The sequence below is a fragment of the Petromyzon marinus genome, chromosome 6, assembly GCF_048934315.1.
Source record: "Petromyzon marinus isolate PM22_M1 ecotype Great Lakes invasive population chromosome 6, UKy_Petmar_22M1.pri1.0, whole genome shotgun sequence".
Taxonomy (NCBI): Eukaryota; Metazoa; Chordata; class Hyperoartia; order Petromyzontiformes; family Petromyzontidae; genus Petromyzon; species Petromyzon marinus.
In genome coordinates this window covers 1,866,305-1,889,244 of record NC_133672.1, presented here as the reverse complement: position 1 = coordinate 1,889,244, position 22,940 = coordinate 1,866,305, and the positions used below count along the sequence as shown (strand labels likewise).

Below are 22,940 nucleotides of genomic sequence, written 5' to 3'. Positions count from 1 at the left end.
GAGATTGACAGTTATAGGAATAGGTTTTACCCTTTTAACTGGCACAAAAACTGACACCTTTATTCAAGGCATCATGTTTGCAATAACCACAACACAAGCAGTCAAAATGCAAACAAAAAAGACAACTCTGATAATAATATGCACTGTCCTTGAATTTGATTGGTCCACACCCGAGACAGCTTTTCTTAGAGCCTAGTCTCCATTGGTGTTGGACCAGAAGACTAGGCTCTAAGAAAAGCTGTCTCGGGTGTGGACCAATCAAATTCAAGGACAGTGCATATTATTATCAGAGTTGTCTTTTTGTTTGCATTTTGACTGCTTGTGTTGTGGTTATTGCAAACATGATGCCTTGAATAAAGGTGTCAGTTTTTGTGCCAGTTAAAAGGGTAAAACCTATTCCTATATCTTGTTTCTGGCAAAGGAGGTCTCATAAAAGATTGACAGTTCTTTTGTGTTTTTTTTCCATTTGCGAATAATCGCACCAACTGTTGTCACCTTCTCACCAAGCTGCTTGGCAATGCTCTTGTAGCCCATTCCAGCCTTGTGTAGGTCTACAATCTTGTCCCTGACATCCTTGGAGAGCTCTTTGGTCTTGGCCATGGTGGAGAGTTTGGAATCTGATTGATTGATTGCTTCTGTGGACAGGTGTCTTTTATACAGGTAACAAGCTGAGATTAGGAGCACTCCCTTATTTCCCTCATTGAAATGCAAATCAATTTATAACATTGCGTTTTTCTGGATTTTGTTGTTGTTATTCTGTCTCTCACTGTTCAAATAAACCTACCATTAAAATTATAGACTGATCATTTCTTTGTCAGTGGGCAATCGTACAAAATCAGCAGGGGATCAACTACTTTTTTCCCTCACTGTATTATTACACGGACGCCTTGTGTTGAATTTCACTCGCAACTAATTGAATAGTATGTTGGGGTGTAATGCTTTAAAGGTGTCTGGTCGAAAGCCGAGGTGGGAAGACGACGACGACGATTGCCCATTGCACTGCAACGCTCTGCGTAGAACACGCTCAGCTGGAATCAATCCGGTTCTCTTTTTTAAAGTGACACCACACTTGTTTCCCCTCCCCTTCACTCCCCCACAGCCACACGCACGCGCGCAGGCATCCATATAAAAATATATTTCGTTCCATTTAATGAGCACGTTTATACCCCCCTGGCACGCCACCAGCCTCTTGCCCACATCCCCTGGAGGGGCAGGCTGGCACTTGTGGTGGCTCGCGGCTGGCTGATGGCTAAAGGAGTCGTGCCAAGAAAGGGGGGGGGGGGGCTCAGAAACGTGGTCGTGACACGAGGAGCCGAGGTGCCAATCCCGCAAGGGAGTCGCGCCATCCGGCACCACGCCAGCCCCGGGCCGCGCCTCCACCGCGCACGCCTCTCTTGAGCAACGGGTGGCGCCCATCACCATTGGCGGGGACCCTCGCCGAGCCAGTGGTGGAGTTGCACCATCCCACACTGCCCGCGGGCAGAGGGCCCCGGGATCGTTGATGGGACGAACATTGTCCACTGAGCAGCCCCTTGCGTCAAGCCGCTGCTGGGTGGGAGACTCGCCGTACTGTGGCAGTGACGTGGTCCGTCGCTGGCGGGCTCGCCGATTGTTGCAGAGGTCCACGGTTCGATTCGAGCGGCCGCCCTGATTAATACTGCAGCGTGTATTAACTTTTCGATGATGATCCATGCATGACATGTTTGAAAAATGTCCTCCCAAGTATGGGTGCAACGATACAATTCAGCCATCACGATTGTTAAACTCATGATACGTGGATCGAATTTTGCAAGAACATTCGTATACTTTAATTGCTTAACCCAACTTACTCATGCATGTATTCACTAGACATGCTGCATTCACAATGTTATCAAAAATAATCGACGTTCAATTCGAATCGTGACCCTGAAACCAGAAGAATCAGAAGACGAGTGGGCGGATCGTGAAGAGGTAACACGGAATATGTCCAGCAGTTGACGGTGATCATCAGCCATGGTCGATCCACTGCTGGCCGCAGGCCTCCCTAAACCGTCGTCATCCGTCTCGGTCACGTGATGCAACACTCACTCGATTCCTGCACATGAACTAATCTTATCGCTCCATCTCCTCAATGGGCGTTCTCTCTGGCACGCTCCATCCTTCGCTCCGTGGAACGGTACCAACACTTTCCATTAATAATCACAACGCGGTTTCCCAGAGAGCCCATGCCAACAAAACAATGCCTTGCAATGAGCTCCCACCTGGCTAACTCACAGCGAGTTTAGGTAATGAACACGGGGAGGGAGGTTGGTTCTGCACGAACGGAACGACACGCCAACAGCCACTCGTAAGTCACAACGCGACCTTTATGATGTTTGTGTATATCTTCAACAGCAAGCCCAATGTACATTCTCGACGCAAGAACATCTCAACACACCCACACAGCAACACACGTACAAAGAGCACCAGCTGAGCCTGACAGACCGCCGTCGCCAGGGTTGTTAGCGAGCGCCTATTAAATCTGGAAACGGCCCTCGGTGGGGTGGTGACGCCAGCGCAATGTCGATGTGGCCATTCGCTTTCTCACGCTCTGCTAGCTACCCCCCTTTTAGGCCGAGTCAACATAGGTGCATGCCCAGGTCATATTGAAATCCGATTTACTTATGGTGCGGCGTTTGGCCAGAATTCAATGACGAGCGTGCACAGGTCACCGGAGTTGTTCGTGAGCGCCGGTTGCGGAGAGGGCGCAACTGCAATGTCTGCTCAGGCTTACGCCAAACTGCGCCACACGCAGCGGGCCGGGAAGGAGACTGTCGCACTGGGCTCTCTCTTGGACACAAATGGAAGTCACATCGACGGTGCTCCAGTTGAGAAGAAAAAAAAATGAATTGGATTGCACTTGTTGACAAAAAACTGTATTTACCACAAAGCCACACACACGGACACAAGAGTTTACGCATGGGTACACACGCCACATAAATTCATACATAGAGCGACAAGTGCGTTTGGGTCAGCCAGGGTGAAGGCGGCGTTTCGGATATTCTGTCCGGACCGGCTTCATTCTGCTCCGGGTGGTTGACACGCGTCGTTCGTTAAGCCCCTCTCGCTGCACGCACGAGGCGACGCGCACGGCACACGCAATCGCCAGGCGCCGTGGCCAGGCGGCCCCGAGTCCCGCGCTCGTTGGCTGTACTTCCACATCGGTTGAACAGATGCGATGCTCACTTTTTTTGGATAACAGCGAGTCAATGAAGTAGGCTGTAAGTTGCGCAAACCGTACAAACCGGAGGGCGGTTTTAAATGGACTCGTAGACGAGTATTCTGTGCGCAGTGCATGAGCCACTGGGCTAGTGCACGTGGTAAAGACTGCATGTGTAAATAAGGACTTTGCGTGAGCCACGGAGAGGCCTGGTTTTGTGATTCATCCGTGCATAATGGACAGCGAGACGCAATCCCGCGCGTGCTCGGGAGCGCACGCGAGCCCACGCGTCACGGGCCGAATGAGGACGCAATGAGAACTAGAATCCCTGACAATTACAGTACAGTACAACGTTGCAATGACAGCTCACACAGCTTGAAATGTACACGTGCACGTATAAAATAATACGAAAGGTCGCTTACAAAAATGGAGTAAAAAAAATACTTTGATTTCTCAAATATTGCACAACAGGGCTCTCTCTCTTCCCTGCTCCTCGTTTCTTACCTTCTGGTTCCCCCGGAATGAGATCACTCCTTGTCTTTCCTTCTTCCCTTCTGCCTCTCTGCTCCCTCCTGCTCCTCTTTGCTCCTCCCTGGTTCCCCGCTCATTCCCGGTCCTCCCCAGATCATCCATGCTCATCTATTTTCACTTCTGCTCATCAGCCCATTCCTGCCCGTTTGCTCCTCGCCATTTATTTATGTTCCAGCTTGCTTCTCCTTGCTCATCTCTGCTCCTCCTTTCTCATCCTTGCTCTTACCTCTCTGCTCCTCTCCATGAGCTTACTCTATCTGTCTGCAAGACGAATGCCCACCGCTAATCCTGCAGTCTCTCCGGACCCAGCGAGCCCGTTAGAGGTGGACCGATGCTGGAAGCTTGCGCGCTTTGTGTCATTGTAATGCCACGCACAACTCCGCCCGTTATATTTTCACATTTATTTGCTAAACCCTAGGCCCGCTCGTGTCTGCTTTCCTCAGCCGGGCTGAAGCCATGAAACGCCATCCCATGTATTTAGAGGCAAATGTAAATCGTTTCTCACACATGGAATGTATCCACTCTTCGTGCACAGATGTCACTACAGAGGAGGCTGTGTGCTTATGTGTGGGGTACCCGCACGCTCTGAGAATATTTACGTACACATTGCAGTAAAAGGCCGATGATGCCGGACAAGACACAGCCTCCACGTGGCGCGGTGCTGCAGTGTTGTGGTGCACGTGTCATGACGCTGTGTAGACGAGCGCTTGCAGACATTCCGAGTTCTGGAAAACAAGACCACCTCGGGGTTCGAGTCCAAAGCCAAACAAAATGTTTCATGACTGGGTCCAGCATTGGTCCAGCCTGGTGTCTGTGCGTAGGTCTCGTTCGGATATTGTTCCGGGCCTGCTCCGGGTTTTGTTCCGCGTCCGACTCGGGTCTCGGTCCGGAGGGGCCCAGACGTGGCTCAGACGAGGCCCAGGTGCACCACCTGCAGGGTCCCCATGGCGTGGCCTCCCTGTTGCGCGGCGTGGAGACACAGAAGGCGGCGTGTTAATCCCTGGCCACGCCGGTCCCTCCCCAGGGAAATCAATGTCGCTCCCAGCTACGGGTTTACTTGGTCCATTTTTTTTTATTTTCCTCTTGTTTAAAAAAACATGAATGTCAACCGTTTTATTTCCACATTTTAAATCCTCAAATACATTACCAGCGATCAAAACGGTGGGTCAATGCATGGGGCAGATGAAATGAGATCTTAAAACTTATACAGAAGCTTATGTCAATGCTCTTTTTAAAAACATTGCAATGTTACCACGTGACGTGCAAAACAACTGCCGGGTATCTGCCCCCTCGCCCCTCCGCGGCCCCGCTTAACAACGCAAGCGACGACGTCAAGCGAGCAATCGGAGGAACTAAAAATAATGGGGAGCGCAAAAATGACGACTTTAACGAGCTTTTAAGCCCCTGGCTGACTATTACCGACGGGACTGTCTCTGCCATTAAACTACTCCAGGTGAGACACTTAAGCACTTAAAATGTGCAGAATTGATCACGCTAGGACTATTAATTACAGTAAGTTAGCGCGCCCACATAATTGGATGTGCCACGAAACGGGCTATTCGAGTCTACATTAGTGACGACGCGTGACGGTGTAATCCCGCTGCAGACGCGCGAGCCGTACGTCTGCGGGCGCGACCGCACGTCCCACTCGAGCCGGGGCATGCTCACTGCGCTTGCTCACCACGCTCACCTCTGATCCCAACTCCTGCCCGTCCACGCCAGCCGTTCCTGCGGGAGGAAGATTACGAGTTACTCTCCTCTCTCGTATCCACAGGGGGAATGAGGGATCTTAGCCAAACAAGGAACACATATAAACACGCGCTCACACACGGAAAATAATGGACAGATTTGTCATACAATTTGTTTTAATCTCCCGGGATTACACTTGTATCAGTGTTTGTTGTTTATGATGTTCTGTTGATGGTGGCTGCGTAGCCTAGTGGCGTGTGTATTCGCCACCGAAATGGTAGATTGCAACGGTGTGACAGTTCAAATATCGGTAACGCCTTGTGGCGACACCAAAGCCTGTCGTCCGTCAGCGGTAAAGCGGACTTAAAGAGCCTATGACATGTTTGAAAGAGTAGGCCAGTGTGTGCTGGTGTTGGAACTATATCTGTGCACGGCCTTCGGTCACTCACAACATGCAGCCTTAACTGCATGAAACTTATACCCGTGTGTCTCTACCATCTGTGACTTTACATTCCCTGCGAGTCTCTCGTAACCGCGCGTCTCTTCCACATCGGCCTCCTTCAAGTCCAGTCCTCGCGCCCCCCCACGGTACAGCTTTCCGCAATTGGCAATCACCAGGGCGCATGTAGTGTGCAGCGGCTTCATTGGCACACGACGAAACAAAAAGTGTCGATGGCGAGAAGGCGGATCGCAGGAGGAGTGGCAGGGGTCCAGAAACCGTGCAGCAACAGCGTGGCCGCGAGCGGTCGTACCTGCACGTGCCCACGCGGCGGGGTCCTCCAGCAGAGCGGCGGCGTACGCCTGGAGGCACGGCTCGCACGACAGCTCGGCCGCCAGCTTCCGCCCCACGGGCCTGGGCGCGAGCGGGGGCGACAAACATTTCCGGCTAAGCGATAACCGAAACCGTGCCGTCTGCCAGCGTGGCGACTGCGACGCGGCGCCATTCTCTGTCTCCTTCCCCACCTCACGCTGGGCTCCGCCGGCTCCAGGCCGTGTTTGCCGGAGGCGCTGCCACCGCCGCCGCCGCCGCTGCGCAGGCTGCCGCCCGTGTCGTAGCGGCGAGGTCCCGCCTGGCTCCTCTCCGCGGCAACCGCCCTGGTCAGCCCGGGAAGCTCCACGCGGCCGCTCGGTGGCGCTGGCAGTGCGCGGCCCGTCTCGTCACACACCGCCCTGTCCAGCAGGTCCACAGTCTCTGTGGCAGCAGGCCAGCGAGCAAGTTAGTACGGGGGATATTTGATGATTATATTCACCTGATTTTAATGAACATTTTTGTCAATTTTCTACAGTTGTATTCCGATTGTGCTATCGGCATCATGTCATAAAGTATCTATTTGGACCTCACAGAGCAGTGTTACAGAATGGTCCACTGAAGCGGATATCACAGAGTTACCTCTGAAATCCCTTCAAGTCACCTCTGGTTCACAGAGTAAGGGGCAGGACCTTCACTAGCACCCAGCCAGTGGTGGTCGATGCCGAGACCACCGCCGGCTGGGAACCTCTGACTTAGGCCCGCATGGCACTCAAGTACTCTACTCCGGTCCTCTACTCAGATATGCACAAGGTCCGTAAATCATGGATTGACGGTATGAATATCTATCATTTTTATGTAAACCCTGTTTATGGAAGCAGTATCTATAACCTTCAATAGAAGCTGTTATTTACAAACATGTGCTGTTTTATAAGCTGCCTGAAAGGCTCAAATCGAATTTCCACTTTTTTATAATGCCCGCCCCTAATGAAGCGCTCCATGACATCGTCGTGACATCACAATTAGTTTGTTGTCCGCGTGTCAGGTACAGAACTAGTTACGTGGGCGATCCTGCACATTCGCTGCGTGGCGCTAGCGGGTCCGGGGTGGGGAGGTGCGTGGGGGCGGTCGTGCGGGTGGACTAACCGACGCCGGCAGTGATGCTGTCTGCGTCCACCTCGTCCGCCTTCCTCCTCGCCACCGCCGCCAGCGCGAGCTCGCCCCGCGCCGCCGCTGCAAAGTGGATGTCCTGGGGGACGGGGTGGCGCAAGCGACCGGGTTAACGCATCGGACTGCAGGGACAGAGGGGAGGCGGTCGGGCCTACAGGGTTACGGGTTAATGCTTCGGTAAGGGGTGAGGAATACGGTGCAGGGTACGTGTTTAGGAGTTAAGCTAAGAGTTATATTTAGCATTACGCTTGTTTACTCAGGGAAGCCTCACGTTTTTCGCAGTAGCAAGCGATGATTCCTGTGTATTTCAATAGAATAATTTGCAGGAAATGTTTGACATTTGGACCATGGCGCCGGCACACAACGGCCCGGTCCTGTGACCGACGTCACGGCACCTTTAACGTCCGCCGTTAAGTGGACGGCGCGTATTTCGAGTTGAGGGTTAGAAGTCAGGGAAGCCCACTAGAAATCCAGAAAGTCAGCAGCGTGACCCCATGTAAGCGGGACGCACTGACGTGCTTCCCCAACGTGTCGCCGGAATGTACGATTCTACCCAACCTTAGCGAGAGCTCACGACTTGCGGAAGAGATTCAGATTATTATCCTGGGCTCAACGAACAAGTTGCAGGATGGAACAGATCTCCTCCTTTGTGCTCCCCGACTATGGAACTCCTTTCCGTCCCTTTTTCCACATTCGTGTGACGTTGCTGAATTTTTTAAAAATGCGTGAGTTTGTATCTGCTCTACTGCAAGCAGTGCTATCTGTTGCTGGCCACTTTTAACTATAGGATTTCAGGCCTGCGCTGAGCAGGCTTGAAATCGATATTATTACCATTACAAACCACGAACAAGGATTTAAGCGTTATTTTTCATGGCTCCACTGATGCCCCAGGTTGAAATCGGCAAACTCATCGCACGTGAGAATTCTTTTAAATTCAAGACGGAACATGAGAAATGAACCCGGCGGCATCGTCCCGGCGACGCCGGCTCGGTGCCCCCCATATGGACACCCCCCCCCGTTGAGCCTCCTCGCGCCACCCTCACCATGAACAGGTCCCGCGCGCCGATGTCGATGGCGAGCAGGAAGGCCTTCTCAAACTGCTGGTACCTGCAGCAGACACACGGCGGCCGGTCACTCGTAAATCGCTCGGTACGCAATCGCCGTTGATCCGTAAGCGCCGCTCGTTCCGTAACTGCGACTCGGTGACTCGCGGGTGACCGGGGAGCTCCATCGCGAGGCGTCCCGTCCCCGTGGCGAATGGTGCGGTGGCGAACTTCACCGGAAGGCGTGGTGGGGTCGTCACCTGAGCAGGTGGTGGAAGAAGCGGCGTGCGTAGTGGCAGAGCGCGTCGCGGTACGCCAGTACCGTCGAGTCGGCCACAGCGCGCCGTGGGGCGTAGAACGTGGCGAGTGCCGACTCCAGCAGGGCTGACACGGAACAAAGACAAAGGTGGCCCGTATCGCCTAAACAGACCGTTGGGGCAAGCGCTGTTAGCGAGTAGCAACTATGAAGGATCGACACGGCACACGAGGGGGTGGGTGGCCAGCACCACGCCCAACCGCCTTTGTCTCCCCAGTGGTGATGTTTATACACCGCACCACGTATTCATTTGAAGCTGGGTCGACCTAGAGGAGGCCCAGGACCGGTTCAGATAATTGTCATTGGTGTTGGCCGTGAGCGGGAATCGATATCGGGTTGCCAGGTTCATAGCGCAGCGCGTTAACTGCTGCATTGGCCGGAAATTTTTGAAATTCTGCAAATTATCCCAGGAGCAGGGCCACTCTGAAATAGTAATGATTTGACAGTGAAAAACACGATTGACTAGAATGAAATGATATTATTTTGCCCAAATTGAATGTTATCTTGATCAACTGGTGAGTCAAAGTACAAAAGGTGAGTGAACGCCCTTGCGTGTGTGACACACACCAAACGGTGAAAAGCGTTTGCGACGTGAGCACGGGGGAGCGCGACGACGGTCGGACGCGCGAACCCATCGCGCCGTAGGCGCCGCCCACCTTCCGCGTCGGGGGTGAGCGGCTGCCGCAGGAGGCGGTCCGCGACGGCGGTGAGGCCTGCGAGGCACTCGGGCCCGTGCGAGTCCCAGCTGAGGCTGGCCAGCAGGCCCACGGCGGCGCCGGCGCGGCCCCGACGTAGGTGCTCGTGCAGCAGCTCCGCCACGCCCAGCCGCCCGCCGCTCAGCACGCCTGGCGAGGCGCGCAGAGGGACGGCCGCGGGAGCGAGAGGGGGGCGGCGGCACTTAGTCGGGTGAGGAGGAAGGGATGGTGGCGGCGAGGGCCGGTCGGGGGCGGGGGGGTGGGGCACGCGTGGGAGGACGCGACGCCGAAAGCGAGATCGGGGCGGGGGAAGAGGTTCCCTAAAACGTAGAGAACGAGTAAGCGATGAACAGGGTGGCGCGCCGTAAGGGATAGGGCGTGGGGGCAGGCACCGGGCAGCGGCGAGTTCATTAGGGTCAAAGTTCAGGGGAATGCGCAGGGCGAATCTCTGGAGCGCGGCAGCCCGACAAAAGCTCGGCGAGACTGCGGGCGCATTGCTGGGCGGCGCACTTCATCCGCCCCCTCCCCCGTCCCCTCTTGTTAAAACGTCGGACAAAACGGCACGGAGCTCCACCGTCAATCACAACGCGATGAAACGAGCCGGAGTGGGGGTGGCGTGGGGGAGCGAGGGGGGCGGGGGGGGGCTCGCAGCGCGACTTGAGTAAACCCTGTGTGCGAAGCGAACGCACGCGCGGGGGCCCTTTTCGCAATGCGCTCTTCAAAAACGGACAAAAGCGAGCGCCGGCACAAAGCGATCACGAGAAGTCGTGGCCATCCCCCCCCCCCCCGCACTCAAGAGAGTGGCTGGCCGCCCCCCCCACCCCCCCCCACGGTGCCTGGGTGGCGGGGCACGGTGCGTCTTATTCCGGGCCCCCTCCGAGAGTCGCACAATTAAGATTCCTCGCCCCGCTGCTCATTTAACGGGTGGCCTCATCCAAAAGGGACAGAGCACAAAGGCGAGACACCCACCCCAATTAGGGCGGCCGGTGGCACGGCGGGCTCTCGTCCTGTCAGCACGTGCTGGGATTGGGCTAATTGCCAGGGTCAATAGAAATCTGCGGAATCGCCATCTGCCTTCGGCATGAAACCGTTCCTACCCCTTCGCTTCTCTCCCCTTTGCGTGTGCGTTATCGCGGATCGTTAAACTTCAAAGGCACGGGGAGGAAATAATAACACTGGAATATACGTTGCACGCAGCGGGGTTCAATGTCGACTCGGGGGTGCGGGGGAAATGAAGAGAGGGTTTTTCGGCGCAGCCCCTGAAGCCGCCCGTGCCAACCGATGGGACGTGATCGCACGGTGCACGTCACCGGCCACTTGCGCTAAATAAAGACGTGTAACCGCGCCGAGTGGCACGTTCGTGGCAACACGGGGCCAAAGCTCACCTCATTAATGATCATGAGCAGGTGACGTCACTCCACATCGAACAGCCCCCCTCGTTAATAATCATTATAAGGTGATGTTCTCCAAATGGACACCCCCCCCCCCCCCCCATTCATAATAATTAGCGGGTGACGTCACTCCACATGGGGGGCCGAGGCGCCTCCTCCCCCCTCCTCGGCGTCAACTGACAACCCTCACTACAAAGGCAGAACCCTCACGTCACGTGATCTCCGTAACGCTGTTGAGACATCGAAGTAAAAAGGACGTCATGATGAACAAGGGATTATAACCTTAAAATTAAATAAGTCTGTGTCACCGCGCCCTTACAAATTACACGCGCATTGATGCAATGAACATCACGTCGCGGTCTGCTTTCCGCTTGCAAGTTTCAGATTAACCGCAATACACCCGTCCTTGGACGGGCAAAAGGCTAGTAGGTTGAAATAGAGCACAGGATGATACCGAGATCCCCCTTGTCAAATGTTATTCGAATCGTAGTAATTTGCTTCCGCAGATTTCTAAGGGCAAGGCTAATTGCCTTCAAACTGCTCAATACCTTCAAGGAAATGCAGGAGAGGGTAGAGTGGGAGAGTTGGAGAGTGGGAGGAAAGGGGGGCGCCGGAGTGGCTGAAAAAACTGAAGTATACAAAAAAGCAGCGTCGGACAATTAAAAGGGATCGTTTCCAATTAAAGTCGTGATCTGCCCGTCTCTTAGTGGCGGCGTGGCCTGTGCGCTGCGGTCTGTGTGTTGTGGCTTGGGAACCTGGAAGCATGAACATCATGGCGTGATGCACATTAATACCACACACACATGGATTTAAAACTGTTGTTTATTTCAAGCCACTCGCAGGCACAGTTTTATGGAATCTCTCGGTGAGTGAGTGGGTTAGAGCTCAAAAGAGTGGAAGGAATCATGCTCACAAGCAGAATGTGTGTCTTCACTTGTACATTATTGTGTTTGTTTTAATAATATGGTGTTTTATATTTTATGGGCTTTGTTACACTGATGATCTCCAATAATATAGCGACAGTTCTATATTGCACTCAAGATACCAAGTAAGGATAAAACCAGTGAGTAAGTTGGCAAGTCGCCTTCCTGCTGTACCATTTTAGAAGGCCACAGTTTTCATCCTTTTAGCGCTTGTGGATAGTTCTGAGCTATCGTACACTCAACCGCCCTACTGGGCTCGCACGGTACCATGGGGTTGTCCCATAATGTCGCGCTCCGAAATATTTTGGAACACGGGCGTCGCACCACCATACCGGTTTACTGTCGTAATTCCATTCCCCTCCGCCCCGCACTCTCCCTGCTCTGCCCTTCCATGAAATATTAAGTGCCGCGCCCCGCCTGTCTACCTGGTTTGAAGTCGAGGACGCCCAGCGGGCCGGCGCAGAACAGCACGAACAGCGAGTCGGCTGGCTCGGGGCGGCCGGGCGCGTGGGCCGACGGGGCGGCCACAGCCCACTCGAGGCGGGCTAGCCCACCTTGCGAGCGCACCCACTGAGACAGCTGGTGCACACACACACACGTAAATACAAAGACACACACAGACCTCCCGTTTAGCCGTAAAGACTATATGAGCGAGGGCTGTTAGTGAGCATCTGTTGTGGTTAATGTAGCTCACGAGGGGGTGGTGTGGCCAATACCACGCCAGACTCCTTTGCCTCCCCAGTGCTGATGTTTACAACTCTGCACTGGGGTCGTTACTTTGGTAACGACCGAGGGGCTATTTGTGAACTGTCCAGCCAACGCTCGGCGGATGTGCCGATTGGAACGGCCACGGTGTCGTTTACCGCACCGATCCAAGTGGCGGCCGCACCTGGCGGATTAAATATTTTATGACATTTATCCAACTGTTTGAGAGCATGCGGGGGGTGTGGGGAGCATGGGGCGTGTGTGGGCCCCAACATTTGTCACCAACAACCTTCAAGAGCAGCGCAAGTCAACTTCCCAAACGTCATTGTGATTTGTGCATAATAATAATAATAAATAAATAAAATTATAATTGTATTATATATTAATCCATGGATAATATCAGTGGCGAGTGGTATAGGAACCGGTCCTGCACTACCTCGTCATCACTAGCCCCACATTGACCCACGTGGCGCATTATGGTAAATAAACCTCCATGATTGGTATGGCGTGGAGTGGCCTTCATCCATTGGTAGATTGAGAATGGCTGTAATTCATTTAACTTTCACAACCATAAACAGGGAAGGGTGCGTTTCTTCGCCATAAATGCGTTGCAGTGCCGTGTCCACCTTTTACCTCCATAACGTTGCAGGCAATACGGACAATGCCACCGTTAGAGCAACATTGCCACAAAATTCACCATTTAATGTCAGCTTGAGGCTAAATCTTCATCTTTCATACGGATGATGTACATTTAGGTGGTCAAGCCGCATAACCGCGTCAGGAGCAGCGGAGTGTATCGCTGTGATGTCTCCTTCATATTTGTGGATCGGGAATTGCATTTTTATACGTTGTACAGTCTGGAATGGTCGTGTTTGTCTGGCGATGAACGAGCGAGAGAGCGAGCAAGCGACCCGGGACTCACGTCGATGGCGACGACTGGCGCGGGCTCCTCGGCCGCGGCCTGCGCGCTCAGCGGGGTGAGCGCCGCGTCCAGGCACTGCACGCGCGCCGGCTCGCAGCTCGCCACCGCCACCACGCCGCCCGCCGGGTGCCAGGCCACCATCTCCGGCCGCACCTCCGCCTGTGCCACCAGGCTCAGCTGGCAGCTGGCGTCGTACAGCACCACCTGTGCGGGCCGGCGGCGCGACCCGGGGCGGTAAGGACAGCACCGGGATAGCTCAGTTCGACGGTGGGCATTGCGCTCGCAACAATGTTTCTGTGTTAACGCGCTTGGTGGGCGACCATAGTGCAGCCCCACCAAGTTGCAGAAATTATAGTAAAAGTCGACCTACCCCATTTCCATGACGATGTGGGAGACTGCAGTGTGGATAACAGAATTTGAAGATATGAGGAGTTCCCCTGGGATAGTTTTTAACCAATCAAGGATTAAATGTGCCATAGTCCTTCCTCACTGTCATGGACATTTACTTAAATAATTCGTAATTCAGGATTTCAATTGTAAACTCAGTAGCGCTGGCCTGGTGCTCTGACATGAGCTTCCTGACATAACCCGAGTGGCTGACACGTGTTCTTATGCCGACACCTGTGGTGGGTTGGCTCCTACTCTGTTTAAGTTCACCCCACTCCTTTTATTTGTCTCCCAAAGTGTGAAACTCCTGCTGCTGCGTTTGTAGAATTGCAGGAGCGCACGCGCTTATGACCATGCCTTGCTTAGGAACAACCTGGCCGCGCGTTCAAGTATCGACGCACGTTTGTGCTTGTCCACGCATTTTGCGAGAACCACCGTGCGCCCGCGCTGGCGCCTGCGCGCGGTACCGGCGTGCGCAACGCGTCATCCCGGCCTGCCTCGCGCCACACCTGCGAGTCGGCGCAGCCCAGCAGCAGGCGGTGCTGACCCCCGGGGCCCCAGCTGCAGGAGATGGCGGGCGCCGGCAAAGGCACGGTGGTGACGCACACGCGACGCAGCCACGAGCCGCCACTTCCGCCCGCTGACGTTGGGCACGGGGTGGCAACACGGGATCAAAGGCACGATCACTGCGAAGCAACTAACATCCTGAACGTCTGTATATCTGTATTGTCAGTTGCACCAGGGCCCATGCCAAACGAGCTACGCCACTGACGGTGGCGGTTGTGGAGCGGGGCGGATCATCTGCGGCGAGTACCTGTACCGACTCGTGCGGTCGTGCACTCGTAGAGGCACGCGTCGGCCGTGGCGCTCCCCGTGGCGCTGCCCCACGGCCGCTCCACCGTGCACAGCTGGTACGGTTGCCCCGAGCTGAACCGCACGTCCAGGGGCTCCCCGTCCGTGCACACCCAGCTCAGCACCTGGGGCCGTCGTCACCAGCAACAATGACATCAGCACCACAGCCATCACCGCTATGCATCTTCTTGAGTTGCCCATGTGTTCGTCTACCTGTCTGTCCATCGGTGCGCTTGCATTGTCACATGACGGGACGCATTCCCCATCACGTGAATTGATTGCGCATATTTGCATGGCAATGTGAAGGCTTAATAGAAAATTTTGATTGGCGGTTTGCCGTGGGTCATGTGGGATCTTGGGTGTCCAAGGGAGACTACCCCATGAAATGTCACAGGCAGGGTCTAGTGTGTGTATATACAGTGAGGGAAAAAAGTATTTGATCCCCTACTGATTTTGTACGTTTGCTCACTGACAAAGAAATGATCAGTCTATAATTTTAATGGTAGGTTTATTTGAACAGTTAGAGACAGAATAACAACAACAAAATCCAGAAAAACGCATGTCAAAAATGTTATAAATTGATTTGCATTCAAATGAGGGAAATAAGTATTTGACCCCCTCTCAATCAGAAAGATTTCTGGCTCCCAGGTGTCTTTTATACAGGTAACGAGCTGAGATTAGGAGCACACTCTTAAAGGGAGTGCTCCTAATCTCAGCTTGTTACCTGTATAAAAGACACCTGTCCACAGAAGTAATCTATCAATCAGATTCCAAACTCTCCACCATGGCCAAGACCAAAGAGCTATCCAAGGATGTCAGGGACAAGATTGTAGACATACACAAGGCTGAAATGGGCTACAAGACCATTGGCAAGCAGCTTGGTGAGAAGGTGACAACAGTTAGTGCGATTATTCGCAAATGGAAGAAACACAAAAGAACTGTCAATCTCCCTCGACCTGGGGCTCCATGCAAGATCTCACCTCGTGGAGTTGCAATGATCATGAGAACGGTGAGGAATCAGCCCAGAACTATACGGGAGGATCTTGTCAATGATCTCAAGGCAGCTGGGACCATAGTCACCAAGAAAACAATTGGTAACACACTACGCCGTGAAGGACTGAAATCCTGCAGCGCCCGCAAGGTCCCCCTGCTCAAGAAAGCACATACACATCCCCGTCTGAAGTTTGCCAATGAACATCTGAATGATTCAGAGGACAACTGGGTGAAAGTGTTGTGGTCAGATGAGACCAAAATGGAGCTCTTTGGCATCAACTCAACTCGCCGTGTTTGGAGGAGGAGGAATGCTGCCTATGACCCCAAGAACACCATCCCCACCGTCAAACATGGAGGTGGAAACATTATACTTTGGGGGTGTTTTTCTGCTAAGGGGACAGGACAACTTCACCGCATCAAAGGGAGGATGGACGGGGCCATGTACCGTCCAATCTTGGGTGAGAACCTCCTTCCCTTAGCCAGGGCATTGAAAATGGGTCGTGGATGGGTATTCCAGCATGACAATGACCCAAAACACATGGCCAAGGGAACAAAGGAGTGGCTCACGAAGAAGCACATTAAGGTCCTGGAGTGGCCTAGCCAGTCTCCAGACCTTAATCCCATAGAAAATCTGTGGAGGGAGCTGAAGGTTCTGGTTGCCAAACGTCAGCCTCGAAACCTTAATGACTTGGAGAAGATCTGCAAAGAGGAGTGGGACAAAATCTCTCCTGAGATGTGTGCAAACCTGGTGGCCAACTACAAGAAACGTCTGACCTCTGTGATTGCCAACAAGGGTTTTGCCACCAAGGTACTAAGTCATGTTTTGCAGAGGGGTCAAATACTTATTTCCCTCATTAAAATGCAAATCAATTTATAACAATTTTGGATTTTTGTTGTTGTTATTCTGTCTCTCACTGTTGAAATAAACCTACCATTAAAATGATAGACTGATAATTTTTTTGTCAGTGGGCAAACGTACAAAATCAGTAGGGGATCAAATACTTTTTTCCCTCACTCTATCAGCATACAATGCATATTCGTCACGTCACTTTGCGACCCAAGTTCAACTTTAACCATTGAGGTATTAGGCCACAGAGCTCATTTTCTCGAGAGACTTAAGCTGCCGCATGTTCCTGGAATGATACGCTCTCACCCGGTAACCTAATTCACTTCACGCTCCTGACTCCCCATCTCTCTGCACTCAGAGCCCACTACCACTACTGCCACCACCACCGTCACCACCACCACCACCGTCAACACCACCACCACCGTCACCACCACCACCACCACCGTCACCACCACCACCACTACTGCCACCACCACCGTCACCACCGTCACCACCACCACCGTCACCACCACCATCATCACCACCACTACCGTCACCACCACCACCACCGTCACCACCACCGTCACCACCACCGTCACCACCACCGTCACCACCACCGTCACCACCACCACCGTCACCGTCACCACCACCACCGTCACCACCACCGTCACCACCACCACCATCGTCACCACCACCACCGTCACCACCACCGTCACCACCACCACCACCATCGTCACCACCACCACCACCACCACCGTCACCACCACCACCACCACCACCGTCACCACCACCACCCCCGTCACCACCACCACCACCACCGTCACCACCACCGCCACCACCACCGTCACCACCACCACCACCGTCACCACCACCGTCACCACCACCACCACCACCACCGTCACCACCGTCACCACCATCACCACCACCGTCACCACCACCACCGTCACCACCACCACCACCATCGTCACCACCACCACCACCGTCACCACCACCATCGTCACCACCACCACCGTCACCACCACTACCACCGTCACCACCATCACCACCACCACCGTCACCACCACCACCGTCACCACCACCACCGTCACCACCACCACCGTCACCACCGTCACCACCACCACCATCGTCACCACCACCACCGTCACCACCACCACCACCGTCACCACCACCAAGACCACCCTGACAAATAGGCCCCTCTCATGACATTTTCCAAGAGCCAGGAGGGATGCCCAGGGGCTCCATCACAGCGGTCGGCAAGGGCGCAAGGTGAGTGGTGGTGAGAAGAGCACGGTGGGGTTATGGGAGACGGAGACTTTGTTTGGAGAGGAAAAGGCCGCCCCCTCCCTCCTGAGGTAGTGCCGGGCTGATTAAAAAACTAAGCACCCCCCCCCCCCCCCACCGTCAAGTCTTCACTGCTCGTCCCCCCCCCCCTTCGCTCCCCTCGCCTCTCTCCGTCACCTTGCATGCCCAGGTTATGCCGTGCCACAAATCTCTGCTGCTAAGTGAAAGCCTCCCTAACAGTGGCTGGCATGACCGGCAAGCATTTCTTCAGCTCCTCCTCCGGGCACTCTCGTGTTAATTAAGCAGATGCCGTGCTGAATGACAAATTGACATTGAGTGAGGAATTAGACTGGCGCACCGCCGCCAAAACTACAGGACTAAAATTTAAGTCGCTTGCCACAAAGGGGCTGCTATTAATTGATTGATATAAATATATATTTTTCCATCTCCATTCTAGACCTACAGCGATGCACTTAACCCAAATGCCATTAAGAGCAGAAGCTCTGCTAAATGTGCCTCGTGGGACAGATTAGCAGCATTAATACCCGGCCGACGGGGGTGTAATTCATGGGTGCCTCCACGGGACAAGCTTTTATTAAGGGGGATTATACCCTAATGTTTAATACCTATTAATGCCACACGGAAAATAACTCTGGAATCCTTCCCCCTACTCCTGGCTGGAGCTAAGTTTGGGATTTTTGACAGTGCCACACGGTGCGCTTTAGTTAACACTTTTGGTCACCCTTTGTTGAACGCGGTTTATTAAGGGCACAATGCTGGGTGCACGTAAACAGTTTCCCTTTCATACTCATCCAACGTTGGTTGCTATTGGCCTCAAAATAGCCATTTTTCAATGGACTCCATCCATAAGAGTGAGGCTGAAATTGAGGCTTCACATTTTAAATCGCACCACGACAAGCATTAATTACACGAATCGCTTTTGACGCTCGCAGTCAGCGGTGAAGGGGAGAAAGCAAAACACGACGGCAAAATTGTTAAGCGCCAAAAGTTCGTTAGGCGAGCATTTCACATTCGCACGCTGAGAAAGTTTCTCCTCCTTGCGCCTTCAGAGTATAAAACTTCTGGTGGTTTTTAAAATTTTCTATAAAAAAGACCCTCCAAAGTTTTTTAACTTTTAGTGCAGCACACGAAGGCCTTGAGCGTGTCATGAAAGGCGAGCGGTGGGCTTGCGCTCAGCTCAGCTGACAGTCCAATTAATGTCGCGGTGGCATGAAAGCCACCGGGGCGGAGGAATTTTGCCGGCTGACGAAGCTCGTCAGCTGAAAGGCGATCAAGTCAAAGTCTTTCAAATTAACTTAACTACTTGGGATTGAGCACAACTTCGCTGTCACTTATCGCAGTTCTGCCATAACCTCAAAGTCCGTGCCATACGCTGGCACCCGCGATGCACTCCGACTGCAGGCGTGCACCGCGGCCACGTGACCCGTCATCGACATGGCAAAGTGCACATCGGTACGCCGATGTTGCTGATGCTGGATGTACTGGGAAATGTTGTGCCGAGACATAGAGTGGTCTTCTGAGATTACTTGGGTGTCACTGCCAAGCGAAAGCAAAGGTTTTTTTCGGCGGGGGGGGGGTTAATGCGTCACATGTGAAAGCAACACGATTTGTGGTCTGAAGACAAGGCCCAAAAGCAAGTCTCTGCCGGGATCGCTGATGCACAACTTTAATGTATCCGGCGTTGCGAGTCTGTTTTTCCTCGAATTACTTACCCACCACCCACGCATCGATCGACTCAAAAACTCCCGAGCTAAATGAAATAAACCGGCAAGTGCCATTGGTTTCGGCAGGAAATTTCAGCTCGGTGCGATTAGAAAGACCGCAGTGTCGTAAAAGATGGCAAGCAGTGTGAAAAACGGCGGAGCAATACGTAGCAGGTGGCAGTTGTGCAGTGGTAGGCTTTGAAGCAAGTGAGACACTGCTACGGGTACATGCTCTGCATTCCCTGGTTGGCTACAAGGTCAAATGAGTCAGTATTAGCAATTATTCACGGATTAATTGATCAAAATAATTTGTAAAGCTTACAATAAATGTACTGAATCGTGCGTGTAGTAAATTGATTACTCTTGACTGGAGATTGTTTGCGTCGCATTTCTTTGGACCAGCGGTTGGAAAAAGAATTGGACAGGTTCAGACGAGAAACTACACACTCACTAGACAGTATTAATCAGACAGTGCCAATAAAACAAAAAATATCTATAATTAAATATAATTGTGACCCAAAATTTGGTGGGAAGGGTAAATGATTTTGTACCTAGTCTTGGGGAGATTTGCAAAGGTAAAAGCGGTTGTTGCAGGACGTACATGCAGATTAAGGTTGAAGCACCTTGTACACTTTATGAGAGGCAGAGTGAGTTAGGCCGGACGTAATAGGGAAGTTAATATTAAAGAACATTTTAAAATTCATTTGGTAGCAGTGGGTAGAATAGCACAAGACCATTGGAAATAAGAAATCCTCATGGTGGACGCTGCAAATCTTACATGAAGGTAAAATGCTGGCGTGACAGCAATGAGCCAACGCCACAGGGATTTTGAGTTCGAATCCAGGCCTCTACCCAAGATTAGTCTGGGCTTTCAAATATAAAAGTTGACGGTTTTAGCTCAAATACAATTTTGTTTCCATTTCCATGCAAAGAAAATCTCTACAATTGGGCACGCGGGCAAGTACAGTGCTTACTTTAAGGGATCTTGGGAATAATTCCACGACATCAACTTCCACAAACTGTTCTCTAACACACACTTGGTGATGTACTGCTCTGCGAATAGACAATTTGTCTCACGGCCACGACACCAACACCATAATTTGGTCTAAAATCAATAATAAATAAAAAAAATTCCACTCGTGCCGCCCCTGGCACCGCCTCTGCGGCAGACGGACCTCTAGACGGCCCGCGGCACAGCAGAGCAGCAGGAGATTGGCGCGGTCCCAGTCGGTGGCGACGGGTGACCAGGGGCACGCTCCCTGGACGCCGGGCCCAGCGCCACCGCCGCCGCCACCTCCAGCCCACCAGCACGCCGCCAGGTCCTGTGCCGCGTTGACGCACACGTGCCACTCCACGCGCCGCGAGGGCCCACCCGGGGGGGTGGCAGCAGCGCCGAGAGCAAAGGCTGGCAGGTCCACGGACGACACCTTCCATATTGCACGGGAAGGAAAGGGCCGGGCATTGGCAGAGGGGGAGACTGAGCGACTGAAATTTGCCACCAGTGTGTATGTATGTTGAATTTCTTTCGCACTGTAAGTAACCAACCGCGCTAATTGGAGGTGTGGGGGAAGGACAACAAACTAAACACAAAAAGCAGTTCTAAAGAAATTAGTTCTAAATTTAGATTTAAAAGTGCATAGCTCCAGTGGCTTTCTAATATCAGATGGAAGAGCATTCCAGACGGCCACAGACGTGGCGCAAGCACGTATAAGATTTATCCTCGTAGGATGCGATTAAAACAAATCGGTGTCATAACTCGATTTCATACATTTTCATCTAATTTTCATCATTATGATTTCTCGCTTATGTAATTGTGTTTACCCCATGAGTGTAATTACAACATAAGCATGGTCAAACAACGCCCATGACCGACACGGTGTGGAGGAGGCCTTCATGTAACTTGGCTGTAGACTGGTTTTCATTGTTGGAATGTCAAATTTCCACCGTGATTTAGGGCTGCCAATGTGGATGAGCGCTCCCATGCGCTCATTTGAGCAGGAAAATACTTGACCTGGCTCTGACCGCATAGGAAGCATGGGTTAAGTACTTGTAGGTTAAATAAATCCTGTACAAATCCCATGTTTGAAGCACAACTACTCTTTTGACAACGCCATTGAACTGGCTGCAGCTGATTTTGACATTGACTAAATCCAAATATAATGTTGTTAAATAAAGAGGTAATCTGTGAAACACTCATTAATTATTATTTATTACACCTTAGCGGTTATACTTCGCCTGTGCCTTCCGCATTGATTGCGTTACACAGCGCACGCAACTCAAGTTAGATGAGCATCTGGCATCCTCGAGATGTACAAGTAGTCCCCGACTTACGATGGAGATGCGTTACGACGACCCCATCGTAAGTCGAAAATGGCCAAGCCTACCCAGGAGTCTTAAAGAATGGTGATAATTTAGCAAAACAGAGCAATTTACAGTACCGTACTGTATAAACTATATACTGTGTGTATTTATTAATTACAATACTGTATTGCACAGTAAAATTTTAAGTAAAAAAACAAGGTAAATTCTTAGCCTACCTATATGAACTGCAATTTCAATGAAAGTTTTTTTCAGGAAACAATCCTATCTGCTATAAAAACTTTTAACATGCATTGAACGTATGTATCGTATCGTGGTAACCCTAAAATGAAACCGCTAAAGCTATGTTTCATACATGCATTGAACGTATCGTAACGTATCATATTCTACTGTACTCACCAAGATTCTGTCCGTCGTCTGCATACTTGAACGATGTTAGGTTGTTGATGGCTACATTAACTTAGTTGTCGGAAGAGGAGGATGGCGATGATAAAGTACAGTATCGTACCTCGTACGCTGCTGCGTTTGACTGCCGCGCGAAATAAAAAAATGTTTTACAATTTTGTCATATCGCTATCGCCATCGTAAGATCGAAATATCGTAAGTCGGGGACTACTGTACAATCAAATTTTAGCCTTTACCTCAACTTTAAGCAAATTTGCTACTAGGAGAATCCATTTGGATCTCTCGCAGAGCAGTGAAATGCCCTGTGTTACAGATTGCAATATTTAATTCTCAGAGCTGGAATTTAGGATAATTAAGTGCAGAAGTAAATGTAATATACAGGGTTTTGTTGCAATCATTGGTGACCAGGCTGAGACATTGATCTCAATACAGTTGAGAACCCAGTTTCATTACAATGAGCCCACACATGTGAATGGTCTTTTTTATAGCTGGTGCAAGCAATACATTAATTTCTCGTTGGCAAAGTGCTGGAGTGTTACAGCTTCACTCCACCCTACCCACACTTACCCCACTAAATAAATAACAAACACACGTAACCCTGTGTCAATCCATTGCTGGAGATAGGCCTTCTCATGATTTATTGAACATACATCACCCCGCTGGTTATTGTGGGTTGGTGAAGGAGAAACCTAGGAACAGTTCAGATCTCACAAGCAACTGATATTAGCCGTGGCCGGCAATGGAACACAGGTCGACAGGTTCATGGCAGAGTGCACTAAACCCTGCAGTTCGCTGCGCCACTACTCCCCTCCACCCCCGCCTGCACCCCACCCCCCCCAAAA

General features: G+C 52.0%; 1 protein-coding gene across 3 annotated transcripts in view; it reads right to left on the bottom strand.

Moving 5' to 3' along the window:
- Positions 1-2,327: 2,327 nt before the first annotated feature.
- WDPCP (WD repeat containing planar cell polarity effector) overlaps positions 2,328-22,940 on the bottom strand; it is a 39,978-nt gene continuing 19,365 nt past the window's right edge. The window contains exons 9-21 of one of the 3 annotated variants that reach the window (XM_032948426.2): positions 20,550-20,801; positions 14,513-14,675; positions 14,208-14,338; positions 13,312-13,515; positions 12,110-12,263; positions 9,332-9,520; positions 8,620-8,743; positions 8,360-8,423; positions 7,293-7,395; positions 6,362-6,590; positions 6,151-6,284; positions 5,391-5,437; positions 2,328-4,667 (exon numbers count right to left, since the gene is read on the bottom strand). In XM_032948426.2, coding sequence (XP_032804317.1) covers positions 4,617-4,667; positions 5,391-5,437; positions 6,151-6,284; positions 6,362-6,590; positions 7,293-7,395; positions 8,360-8,423; positions 8,620-8,743; positions 9,332-9,520; positions 12,110-12,263; positions 13,312-13,515; positions 14,208-14,338; positions 14,513-14,675; positions 20,550-20,801 — 1,845 coding nt within the window. In that variant the 3' untranslated portion in view covers positions 2,328-4,616. The remainder of the gene's footprint in view (positions 4,668-5,390; positions 5,438-6,150; positions 6,285-6,361; positions 6,591-7,292; positions 7,396-8,359; positions 8,424-8,619; positions 8,744-9,331; positions 9,521-12,109; positions 12,264-13,311; positions 13,516-14,207; positions 14,339-14,512; positions 14,676-20,549; positions 20,802-22,940) is intronic. The other 2 variants (XM_032948427.2, XM_032948428.2) reach the window with 2 other exon arrangements.